The following is a 12,244-nucleotide window of genomic DNA, read 5'->3' on the forward strand; positions in this document are numbered from 1 at the left end:
TAAAATCGATTAAATTAAGAAAAATTCGATTAAAATAAAAAAAAACCCAGAAAATATAAAAAACGAAATAAAATCGATTAATAAAAAAAATTCTTTAAAAAACCGATTAAAACAAAAACCCAAAAAATAAAAAACAAAAACGAAATATAATCGATTAACATAAAAAAAAACATCGATTAAAATTAAAAAAAAACCCTTAACCAAAAACGAATTAAAATGGATTAACATAAAAAAAAGTCGATTAAAAAACCGAATAAAACAAAATCCCAAAAAAAAAAAAGAAACTGAATAAAATCGATTAAACCTTGAATTGGTGGTGGTCTTCGATTAAAATGTTGTTACATGTGGTGGTATTCGATTAAAATGGTCTTCGTGGTGGTGAAAGTGGTGGTCTTCGAATGAAAGAAAGGTTGAGGACACAAGGGAGAAGGAGGTGAGGGAGAAGGAGATCGAGAAAGAGAAAGAGAAAGAGAAAGAGAAGGAGGAGATCCAGAAAAAAGAAGGAGGAGATCGGGGAGCAGGAGAAGGAAGGAGGAGGAGAGGAGAGAGAATCGGCTAGAAGTAGAATGAAATAGGGTTGAGGCTAAGAAGAAATAGGGAGAGAGAAAGGGCCGCATTTTTTTTAATAATTAAAAGGGCCGATTCACAAAGGAACCGGTTCAAACCGGTGGCCTTTATGTTTTTTCCACCGGTTTGAAGTGAACCGGTGCCTTATATCCTGGTTCAGCTTCCCACCAATTTTTTAGGCCATTTTTGCCATCGGTTTGGACTGAACCGGTGGCAATTAGGGGGTGCCTTTTATGATATTTTCTACTAGTGTAGAAGAAGATAACACCATACAAGAAGCAAATTTGATCAACTTTTGAGTTCCAAAATCAACCAAAACAAAAATCCCCAATTTTTTCTTAAATGGAGGATAGAGAATGGAGAAGATGAAATGGAGGAAAGTAGTATGAATTTTGGTAAAATTGATGAAATAATTTTATTAAGAATACGGTGATTTGTGACGAATTATGAGGATTTAAGTGATGAAATTAAAGTATGAAGGTTAAGGTTTTAAGTGAGGAGAGGATATGGCGCGGACAAGGGTGAGAATATGAGGAAAAGAAAGAAGAAAAGAAAGAGAAATAGCCTCGGTTGGGCAGCGCACGACCGCGCAGCAGGGGTGCGCGCCGCGCACAAGGGTTGCGTACTCACGCTGCTCGGCTGCGCGCCCACACCCTGTTGTTTCTCTTCTTTGCTTTGCCTCTCATTTTGGTGCGTTCGAATATGGGCTCTATGCATCTTTATCATCCCGGGATTATTGAGCCCACTAAACACATCAGTTTCAAAACGCCTTGGTAGTTGGTGTAACATCCCGTATTAAAGAGAGCACCATAATGAACCCACCAAGCACAAATTCCCTTCTCATTTAAGCATAATTTTTACCAATCTTACTTCCTTGATTACCTTACCTTTTAACTCGAAATTTAAGAAAATCAAGCATACTCTAATCATTTATCACGAAACTCCTTCCCATTATACTCATGCTTAGCTTGTTTGAAGGATACGATTACCATGAATTCAACCTATAAATCAAAACACAAAACAAGGGAAAGAAAGAAAAGAAATTAAAATAAAAATAATAAAGATAAAATCAAAAGAAAAATGTTAGAAAACTAAGTTGCCTCCTGTAGACACCTAAAAATGTCTCCACAAAACAAAACCCGATGATGAACACCTTTCACCGCCATTATTGGTAAAGTTGAGTATGTAATCCTTAGAGTGCTTAAATCCATGTTCTATCTAATATATTTCATAAACCAATCCAATTTCTAGCTCATTTCTCTAAACCATAACATATTTTCCACTTTTCATATCCACATTACAAAACCGAGATGAACTGATTTTATGGATATATAATATTGATCCAATTATTATGTGGTTGTATAGGACTTGAAATAAGCTTTCCAACCATATATCATAAGTCAATTCCGAGATATAACGAAAAAGATATGAGCAAAACACTAAACTCGGCCCAAAACCGACACCCTTCCACTAAAACGTCCATATCTTAAGATCTACAAATCATTTTGACCTGATTCAAATTGGGTTGGATATTAAACTTGATAAGATTTCCAATGATATATTATATGACTTATTTCTATTTACAGATCACAAGTTACGATGATTTTAAAAACGGATAAAAAAATGGAACCACCGCGCACAGTACAAAAGCACCGTGTCACGGGAGTGTGCCCCGTCTGACGGTGCCTGGTACCATGTCACGGTACTGTACATCGTGTCACGATGCCATTTTTGAAGCTTTTTCTCATCAAATTCCAACGTGGCATGGTACCAGTTGCCGTGACACGGTACCTGCTGCTGTGACACGATATTTCTCATCGTGTCATGGTACTTTTTCCGTGTAATTTCCGCGTTATCTCATACCGTGACATGGTGTACTGTACCGTGCCACGGTGACCACTGCCGTGTCACAGTACGTGTTCCGTGTCACGGAATTTTTTCGTGTTTTTTTCGCGTAAACCCTTCACGTGTTTTCACTTTTTATAGGTCAAATATTTCCCGCGTCACTCATGTTGTCCTCTGCGTCACGGGATTTCCCCCGTCTGACGGTGCCTGGCACCGTGTCACGGTGTTATCTGCCGTGTCGCGGTGATATTTTTTAGGGTTTTTATCTTAAGAGGGTTCCGTGTGTTCCCTCTAATCGTTTTTCCTGTAAATACCCCCTCCTTTCTGCAGTTCGGGGCATCAAATCCTTCTCTCTTCCTCTCATTTACACCAAAAATCATTCTATTCTCTCTCTCTCTCACATTCTAAGCCTTAAACCTATATTCCTAATTACATCATTCTTCGCCTAAGCACTCCATGGAATATATACTTAACGCGAGTTCCGTCCTTAAACCAAGGCGTGAAAGGTACAAATCACCGAGGGTTTGGACTAAATTAACTCTACTTTTTTATTTTATTTAATTTAATTTTTATTTGATTTATTTTTTTTTATTGAAGTTACTAACAGTTTGTTCATGATGTAGCAATTTAAGGAAACGCGGAAAGTGAGTAATTAATCACTTAATTACTCTTATTTTTATTCTTATTGCTTGTATCATGATTAGGTTATCTTATATTTGATTGACTAACGATATTATTGTTAAATTGCTTCCAATAATAATGTTAATTCTATTATATATTTATTATCACCGTATTGCATGTTTAAGAAAAATATGTAATTGAAAATCACGCCTAATAAGATAATTTGGACAACTGATTTAGGTTCCTTTTTAATCTTGTTATTTAATCAAGTGATCAAGATATTTTAGAATTATATGTTGCTTTAATATTTAACCAATTTAGCCTAATAATAGTTTGGAGCAAATTGAATTTTTGTCTGTATGCCTTTGAGAGCGCAGGAATACTTTTCACTATAAGAATCGAGTAGAGGCCAATATAGGCGAATGTGACTCCATGACTCACTTCGTACTATCATCCCCGATCCGCTTTTTGTGGTTCCAAACCATATGGAGTTAGTAATCTCATGGATTATGAATGGGTTGTAACCTTCACGGGTCAATCGTTGTTGCCTATCGTTGTCCATTTATCGTGGTTGCCTTAAATGATCCGTGAACGGTTTACAAGTTCCTTAAAAACTTGTTGGTGGCTCCCTAATTTCCTTGTCCCTAATCGTAAACATTAATTCCCACTTCCTAAGAGTGCCAAGCATAGTCACACATGCTTTTAACGTAGGCGCATTTCGAGCGACGCCTATAGTTTGGCGACTCCAACGGGGAGGATTTTTTGTTATTTATCGATTTGAGTGATCGGTATTTAATAAAGATGAGTGGATGAGACTTGAAAGATTCTTGAAAAATATTCTTGTGATTAATTTGGCATTTTTGCATAGACGTTTTGTCGCATTTTGTCCCGTAGGAAAAATTAAATAACTTGATTGTGTACGAAGGAAAGCATGGCACAAATCAGATTTTCTGACTGCCGTGTCACGGTGTAGTACACCATTAGACGGTGTGCAGCATCGTGACGCGGTGCTCTATACCGTGTCACGTAGTCCTTAAATCAGTCTGGTGGCTTATTTTATCTTCTCACAGTCAACTTCCTTCGGTTTTTCCGAAAAAACGTGTATGTTCTACATGCGTCTTAGCCTCGGGGGATTTAAGCTCTATCAACCCTAAAACGCTCATGGAAATAATGGTTCATCCGAGTTATTATATCCACCCAAACCATGGAGTCGAGTTCGATTTCATCACGAACTCGCAGAGCCGCCCGTTGGCATACACCCTCAAGGGAGGCTGCCTTGCTAACGCGTCCAAACTCTTAACCATGGTACCGTATTGACACCAAATAAACTTGACCACAGTCAAACATAGAACTTGACCTTAGATTGCGAACTATTCTTTGCATCATTGTGCCTACGCGTATTTTATGTGTGTATATTTGGTTGTTTTGATCCTAACCTTAACGATCTTTCTTTGTCTATGGTGGATTATTTTATGATTAACGATTGCCAATGGACCGTACTCACTTAGTAATTAGCGCAAACTAAAAAAAAAAAATTTGCTGTGCCACGTCATCATCCACCGTGCCACGGGAAATGGGAAAGTTCACCGTGGCACGGTGGATTTCTAGCAAAAAAAAAATCCCGTGCCACGTCAGAAAAATCCCGTGCCACGGGAAAGTTCACCGTGTCACGGCAGTTTCCACCGTGGCACAGTGGATTTCCAGCAAGCAAAAAAAATAAATTGTTGTGCCACGTAAGCATCCACCGCGCCGCGGGGATGTTTATCGTGTCGTGCCAATTTTCACCGTGACACGGTGAATTTTTTTTAAAAAAAAAATAAAAATGGAAATGGTCACCGCGTCACGGCAGCTTGTGCCGTGACACAGTATAGTTTTCTGTGTCACGGTGCCTAGGAAATAAGTCCAGTCAGTTTTTTTTAGTCTTCGGTGTTAATTTGGTCCTTGCGTTAGTCATTTTGGTTACTTTTCACATGTCTAGCCATACGATCATACCACGAGTCTTATAACATCACTTAATCACTCACGACTGTAGTATTATTCCACACACTTTCTTTATTTTTTTTCTTGACTCGAGTCATACACCATGTTGTCTATGATCGTATACTAGGTTCATGCACCCCCATTTCCTTCATGATAAAAGATGAGTGGATTGGAGTTATTCTCACCTGTTTTCAAATGACTTTTTTTTCCTTCCTTTCCTATCTTGAGCAATGAGTCAAACAATTAAGTGAATTTATTTGGTCAAGGAGCAGGGGTAGATTGGTACGGTTCGAGTCATTACTGTATCAACCTCTTAGGCTTTAAAGAGAAATTCACCATCTCCACATCACTCATCACCTTCAAACTACTTTCAGTTTGTCCCAACTAAGGAAGATATTGAGAGCATTAACAAGTCCATTGAAACAATGTCTACCATATTGCAAGCACTCACTACCAAAGTCAACACAGTAGAGCAAAACAATGTTACTGCGGCTGCAATGGACAGGATCAAAGAGGAAATGAGCAAGATTTCTGAGGATTTCACCTATGTGGAACGACCTCCCACTCCTTTGGATGTGAAGGACAGACTCCTTGAAAAGTTCTCCACTGTTGATATTCTAAAGTTCAAGCCTACTGACAATCCAATATTCCATTTGAAGGCGTTCTTTGCAACCATGGCTCTGAAGGGATTGTACGTAACACTCTTCCCTATGGTGTTCCCTCTCTCCTTAGATCATGCTTGCCAACAATGGTTTTATTCTCTAGATGCCAAACACATTGTAACTTGGGAAGATGTCACCGAAAGTTTCATGAATCGTTACAAGTGTAACATTCAAGCTAGAACTTCTGAACGTGAACTCTCAATTCTCAAACAGAAAGAGAATGAAGGCTTCACCGCTTATCTGAACAGGTTGAGAGAAACAGTTGAACTCTTGGTAGATCCAAAGAAAAAGACATGATTCGCCTCTTCATCCAAAATTCTACTCACAAGTATAAGCAACATCTCAAATTTCTTCCTTTGAACACTTTTGAAGCTGTGTATGACATTGGCATCAATATCGAGGATGATCTAATAAAACTGCCGGTAGTAACAATAATAACACTTGGAAAACCAAGAAGACCAACCTTCCTCCTTCTTTATCTTCTAAGCACGAAAATACTACGAACAATATATGCCAAATTAATCTCAATGAATTATTAGCTCTTGATTCTCCGTTGCCCAAGAAAAAGAGAACCTACACTCCTTTAGAAATGACTTATGATACGGCCTTTGATCACCTTTACGGTCAAGGCTTGATCACACCTATTGGGCCTTTTCCAGAGCCTAAACCTGAAGAAAGGAGCGCCAAGTGGAACCCTAACGCCCATTGCACGTTCCATCAAGGAAAGGGTCACTTTACCGAACAATGCTGGAATTTGGAGGATGCTGTTCAAGATCTTGTTGATGCAAAAAAACTTCCAATCCCTCCAAGCGACAAGAAATAGTGAACACAAGGCGCACAACAGATCTTTTTTGCAATATTTCATGATTTCTATCTTTATTATTCATCTCCATTCCCCCATTCATGTCCAGCATAGGTTTTCCATTTCGAATTTGTATATGTTTCATGTGTTTCGTTCACCTTTTCCATTAATAAAATGAGTAAATTTCCTATCCATCTCGATCATAGCATTTTTCATTCATTCATTATTTCTATAAAAAAAAAAAAATCAATTACCGAACTAAACACTAGGTACACCAATGACGTGAGGCACCTTTGCAACACTGTCATTTCCCGTTAACCGTTCAATCACATTTCATTTCTTCATCAACCATTTTGAGCCTCGTCTAACGTTTGACCTTCATTTCTTCAACCCACATTCACTTACCCTTGGGATTGGAAGATGTAAAATTGTATAACATTCAAAAAGCAAGTTAAAAAAAAGTAGCAAAGCAACAATAAAACAATGTCTTAAGGCAAGTGTTCCAATGTCTTTGATATGAACATGTCTCAAATTGCGTCTGTCATCGAGTGATTGGTACCGTGCCTAAGAAACGTGAATGCTAAGTGAGTGATGGACCGCATGATCAGAGATTGCCTACATTGATTCAAAAGAATAAAAAAAAAGAAAAGAAAAAGAAATTTAAAAAAAAATTAAAATAAACTTACAAAATTTAAAACTTTCAAATTCACAATTACACATCTTGGGGGTTCTCATGGGTCTTGAGCCTTTTTACCCCTTTCTTCCTTAAACCATCAGCTTAACCATTACAACCCTTGGAAGACCTCTTTGAGGTGTACATACACTTGTGCAAAGTTCGGTTAGAGCTACGTTCGGCCTGATTCCTAACGGATACGTAAGCAACCTCACATCGAGGTACGACCACATTCATATTATATCCTTGCATGATCGAGTCAAAGAATATCCAATGCTTACCCCTACCCATTTAGAGCTAGACTTAGGGGCTTGAACCCATATCACATTAGCTTACCCAGCCTAAAGAGTTATCATCTTTGACTCTTCTCACATATATTTCCATCAACATAACCCTTACAACCAGCCTTAGTATCACATTCACACACTTTACTCACACATCTATATCCATATCAATCATCCTTCCCTTTAAGAGTCCTTTATCATGAAATCTTGTTTAAACACTATGCATGTTTCATTGTCTTTCAGGAAAACATTCATTAAAAGAAACATTGTATACTTGCTTAGCTTCATCATGACCTGAGCAATGTTCATTGTTTCATGCATCGCATAATATGCTGAGCAACATTTGTATATCAATGATTTTTAATCATACAAAGCATATCGTTCTTAGCTCCTTGACCTAAGCAACGTTCATTAAGTAATAATCACTTCATCTATATACGTGCTTAGCTTCCAGACCTGAGTGACGTTCAAGATCGTTTCTTTACACCATATATGATTCTTAGCTTAATGACCTAAGTTCATTCATCTATCGTGTCACATGATGTAATTATCCTTAACCTCCTGGCCTAAGAACATGCATCATGCATACAATCCATGCGATTCATTTCGTCTTGCTCAACGAGGAAGTTCAAATATTCTTCTCTTTTTCATGTCTTTTCTTTTGGGGATGTTCAAAATCTTTTTCAAAATTTTTTCTCATTGAGGGAAGTTCGAAAATAAAAGTTTAATTTTCACGTATTTCTTTTTTGGGAGAAAGTCGGTACCCTCCACTCGTCTCAAAACAAAAATGATGGAAACTTTTTGTTTTTTCATTTTTGGTTGCTTGTGTCTACACACACACACACACACCATATACCCACACAATCACAAGTCCTACTCATGTCATGTCATGTCGTGTCAAGTAAAACTTGGTCAAGCTAGTTGGTTAAGTCAATCATAGTCTATAAGAGTCCCTTGGCAAATTTTATTTTGCAGGTCTCAATTACAACCCACGTCCGGGGACAAGCGGACCATCGATAGCCCATGTCCGGGGACAAGAGGACCATTTATAGCCCATGTTCGGGGACAAGCAAACCATCTGGATCCCATGTCCGGGGAAAAGCGGACGACCTAGAGCCCACGTCCAGGGACAAGCGAACCATTTACAACCCCCGTTTGGGGACAAGCGAACCATTTACAGCCCACTTCCGGGGACAAGCGAACCATCTACAACCCACGTTCGGGGACAAGCGAAACATTTAAAGCCCACGTTCGGGGACAAGCGAACCAACGAAAACCCACGTTTGGGGACAATAGAATCATTATCATTTCACGGCGTAAGGTTCTCGATACACAGAGACTTGCAATCTCATCATCTGTCGACTTTCCTCAAGCATGGAAATTATTATCCGGCGGGTTTCTTCAAGCATTGAAAACCGCTAAATTCCTTTGTTGGCTTTCCTCAATCATGGAAAGTATTATTGGTGGGTTTCTTCAAGCATAGAAAAACACAAAATTCATATGTCGACTTTCCTCAAGCATGGAAAGTATCATCCGGTAGGTTTCTTCAGGCTTAGAAAACTACCAAACTCATCAGTCGACTTTCCTCAGGCATGGAAAGAATTTCAACAAACGTCATCCGGTGGATTCCTTCAAGCATAGGAAGCTACCATACTAATTTGTCACCGATAAACTGGTGTCAAATAAGCATTTTATCCCTTTACTCTTTTATCTGTGGAACTAACGTTTTCTACAGGTATCGACATATACAGAGTGATTTAGGATCGCAGAACATATAAAAAATCATTCTCCGTCCCTATCGAATACTTTGACTATCGTTTTCAAAACTGACGTTTCTACAAACTCAGTGGGGGCTTTTGTAGACACCAATAAATGTCTCCCCAAAACAAAACCCGATGATGAACACCTTTCACCACCATTATTGGTCGGGTTGAGTATTTAATCTTTTGATTTCTTAAATCCATGTTCTATCCAATATATTTCATAAACCAATTTAATTTCTAGCTCATTTCTCTAAACCATAACATATTTTCCACTTTTCATATCCACATCACAAAACCGAGATGAACTGATTTTATGGATATATAATATTGATCAAATTATTATGTGGTTGGATAGGACTTGAAAAAAGCTTTCCAACCATATATCATAAGCCCAATTCCGAGATATAACGAAAAGATATGAGCAAAACACTAAACTCGGCCCAAAACCAACACCCTTCCACTAAAACGGCCATATCTTAAAATATAAAAAATCTTTTGACCTGATTCAAATTGGGTTGGAAAGTATACTTTATAAGCTTTCTAATGGTAAATTTTATGACTTATTCCAAGTTACGGATCAAAAGTTATGATGATTTTAAAAACAGGTAAAAAACTAGAACCACCGCGCACAGTGCGAAAGCACCGTGTCATGGGAGTGTGCCCCGTCTTACAGTTCCTGGAACCTTATCACGGTACTTTACATCGTGTCACGGTGCCATTTTTGAAGCTTTTTCACATCAAATTCCATTGTGGCACGGTACCAGTTGTCGTGACATGGTACCTGCGGCTGTTCTCACCGTGTCACGGTGCTTTTTCTGTGTAATTTATGCGTTTTCTCATACCGTGACACGGTGTACTGTACCGTGACACGGTGAAAACTTCCCTGTCATGGTACGTGTGCCGTGTTACGGAATTTTCTCGTGTCTTATCCGCGTAAACCCTTCACGCGTTATCACTTTTTGTAGGTCAAAAATTTCCCACGTCACTCCTGTTGTCCACCGCGTCATGGAATTTTCCTCCATCTGACGGTGCCTGGCATTGTGTCATGGTGTTATCTATCGTGTCGCGGTGTTATTTTTTAGGGTTTTTATCTTTTTAGGGTTCCGTGTGTTCCCTCTGCTCGTTTTCCCTATAAATACCCCCTCCTCTCTGCAGTTCGGGGCATCAAATCCTTCTCTCTTCCTCTCTTTTACACCAAAAATCATTTTATTCTCTCTCTCTCATATTCTAAGCCTTAAACCTATATTCCTAATTACATCATTTATCCCCTAAGTACTCCAATGAATCTATACTTAAACCGAGGTTCCGTCCTTAAACCAAGGCGTGAAAGGTACAAATAACTGAGGGTTTGGACCAAATTAACTCTACTTTATTATTTAATTTAATTTAATTTTCATTTAATTTATATTTTTTATTGAAGTTACTAACAGTTTATTCATGATGTAGCAATTCAAGGAAACGCAGAAAGTGAGTAATTAATCACTTAATTACTCTTATTTTTATTCTAATTACTAGTATCATGATTAGGTTATTTTATATTTGATTGGACTAACGATATCATTGTTAAATTGCTTCTAATAATAATGTTAATTCTATTATATATTTATGATCACAATATTTCATGTTTAAGGGAATATGTAATTGAAAATCACGCCTAATACGATAATTTGGACAACCGGTTAGGGTTCCTTTTTAATCTTGTTATTTAATAAAGTGATCACGATATATTAGAATTATAGGTTGCATTAATATTTAACCAATTTATCCTAATAATAGTTTGGAGGGAATTGAATTTTTTGTTTGTATGCCTTTGAGATTGCGGGAATACTTTTCACTATAAGAATCGAGTAGAGGCCAATGCCGGCGAATGTGACTCCATGACTCACTTCGTACCATCATCCCCGATCCTCCTTTCGTGGTTCCAAACCATATGGAGTTAGTAATCTCATGGATTATGAATGGGGTGTAACCTTCACGGGTCAATCGTTGTTGCCTATCGTTGTCCCTTTATCGTGGTTGCCTTAAATGATCCGTGAACGGTTTACAAGTTCCTTAAAAACTTGTTGGCGGCTCCCTACTTTTCTTGTCCCTAATCGTACACGTTAATTCCCTCTTCCTAAGAGTGCCAAGCATATTCACACATGCTTTTAACGTAGGCGCACTTCGAGCGACGCCTACACCTCCCGAGAAGCGCTTGCTTGAGGTCTTAATCTCGACCCTTCCTCCAAATCACGGAGTGTCAAAGAAAACCACTTTTTCCAAAGCGGTAGAGGAAACAAACTTCGTGCCATTATTTGGCAACTCCACTTCTTTGTTGGATGCATTCTCTTGTGTTGATAATTCCAATTCAAGCTTGCTTTGTTTCAATTTCATTTTCTTCTTCATGAAAGATCTCTTTTTTCTTTTTTTGTCTTCTTGCTCCTTGTAGTGAACGGCTTCTCACCATCGACACGTTTGGAGTCAACCTGATCCTCTCATGGATAGAGCTCAAACCATAAAGGTATATCAATCACATCCTCATCCACAAGCTTTGAAGGCTCTATGTTATCTTCACTAACCGTCTTGCTTTCAACACTTATAGAAACATTATCACAAACTTCAAGAGCATCATTAGTAGAAGACACAAACATGCATACATTATCATTGGAATGAGGTGAATTTATACACATAATTCCTTACATAAAAGACAAAGATTCTTGCATTGACTTAATCTCAAAGCTCACCTTATTATTACCAATACGCATTGTAATAAGGCCACCTTTCACATCAATCAAAGCACCCGAAAAAGTTAAGAATGGTCTCCCTAAGATGATAGGTATATTGTCATCTTTCGCTATTTCAAGCACAATGAAGTCAACCGGAATTGTAAACTCACCTATCTTCAGGGGGACATCCTCAACTCTTTCATTAGGAAACTTAATAAGACGGTCAGCCAATTGTAAGGTCATATTGGTTGGGAGAAGCTCACCTAGCTTAAGCTTCCAAAAAATCGAATAAGGCATTATTCTAACACTTGCACCAAGATCACAAAGAGCATTTTGAAACAT

The 12,244-nt window shown here is 38.2% G+C and overlaps 1 protein-coding gene across 1 annotated transcript; it reads right to left on the reverse strand.

Annotated features, from left to right (window-relative positions):
* Nucleotides 1-11,671: 11,671 nt before the first annotated feature.
* Nucleotides 11,672-12,244, reverse strand: LOC145571364 (uncharacterized). The gene is made up of 2 exons (XM_081630414.1): nucleotides 11,932-12,244; nucleotides 11,672-11,793 (listed from the first exon to the last, which is right to left on the reverse strand). Exons 1-2 carry the CDS (start codon nucleotides 12,242-12,244, stop codon nucleotides 11,672-11,674), a joined length of 435 nt encoding a protein of 144 aa, XP_081486540.1.

Source organism: Chenopodium album, chromosome 2 (genome assembly GCF_948465745.1).
Source record: "Chenopodium album chromosome 2, dcCheAlbu1.1, whole genome shotgun sequence".
Classification (NCBI taxonomy): Eukaryota; Viridiplantae; Streptophyta; class Magnoliopsida; order Caryophyllales; family Amaranthaceae; genus Chenopodium; species Chenopodium album.

Excerpts from the sequence above, each read along its gene's own strand:
- LOC145571364 (XM_081630414.1), bottom strand. The coding sequence starts at position 12,244 with ATGTTTCAAAATGCTCTTTGTGATCTTGGTGCAAGTGTTAGAATAATG. Across the intron at positions 11,794-11,931 it reads CCTTATTACAATGCGTATTG|TTTGTGATAATGTTTCTATA; the intron begins GTAATAATAAGG and ends ATGCTCTTGAAG.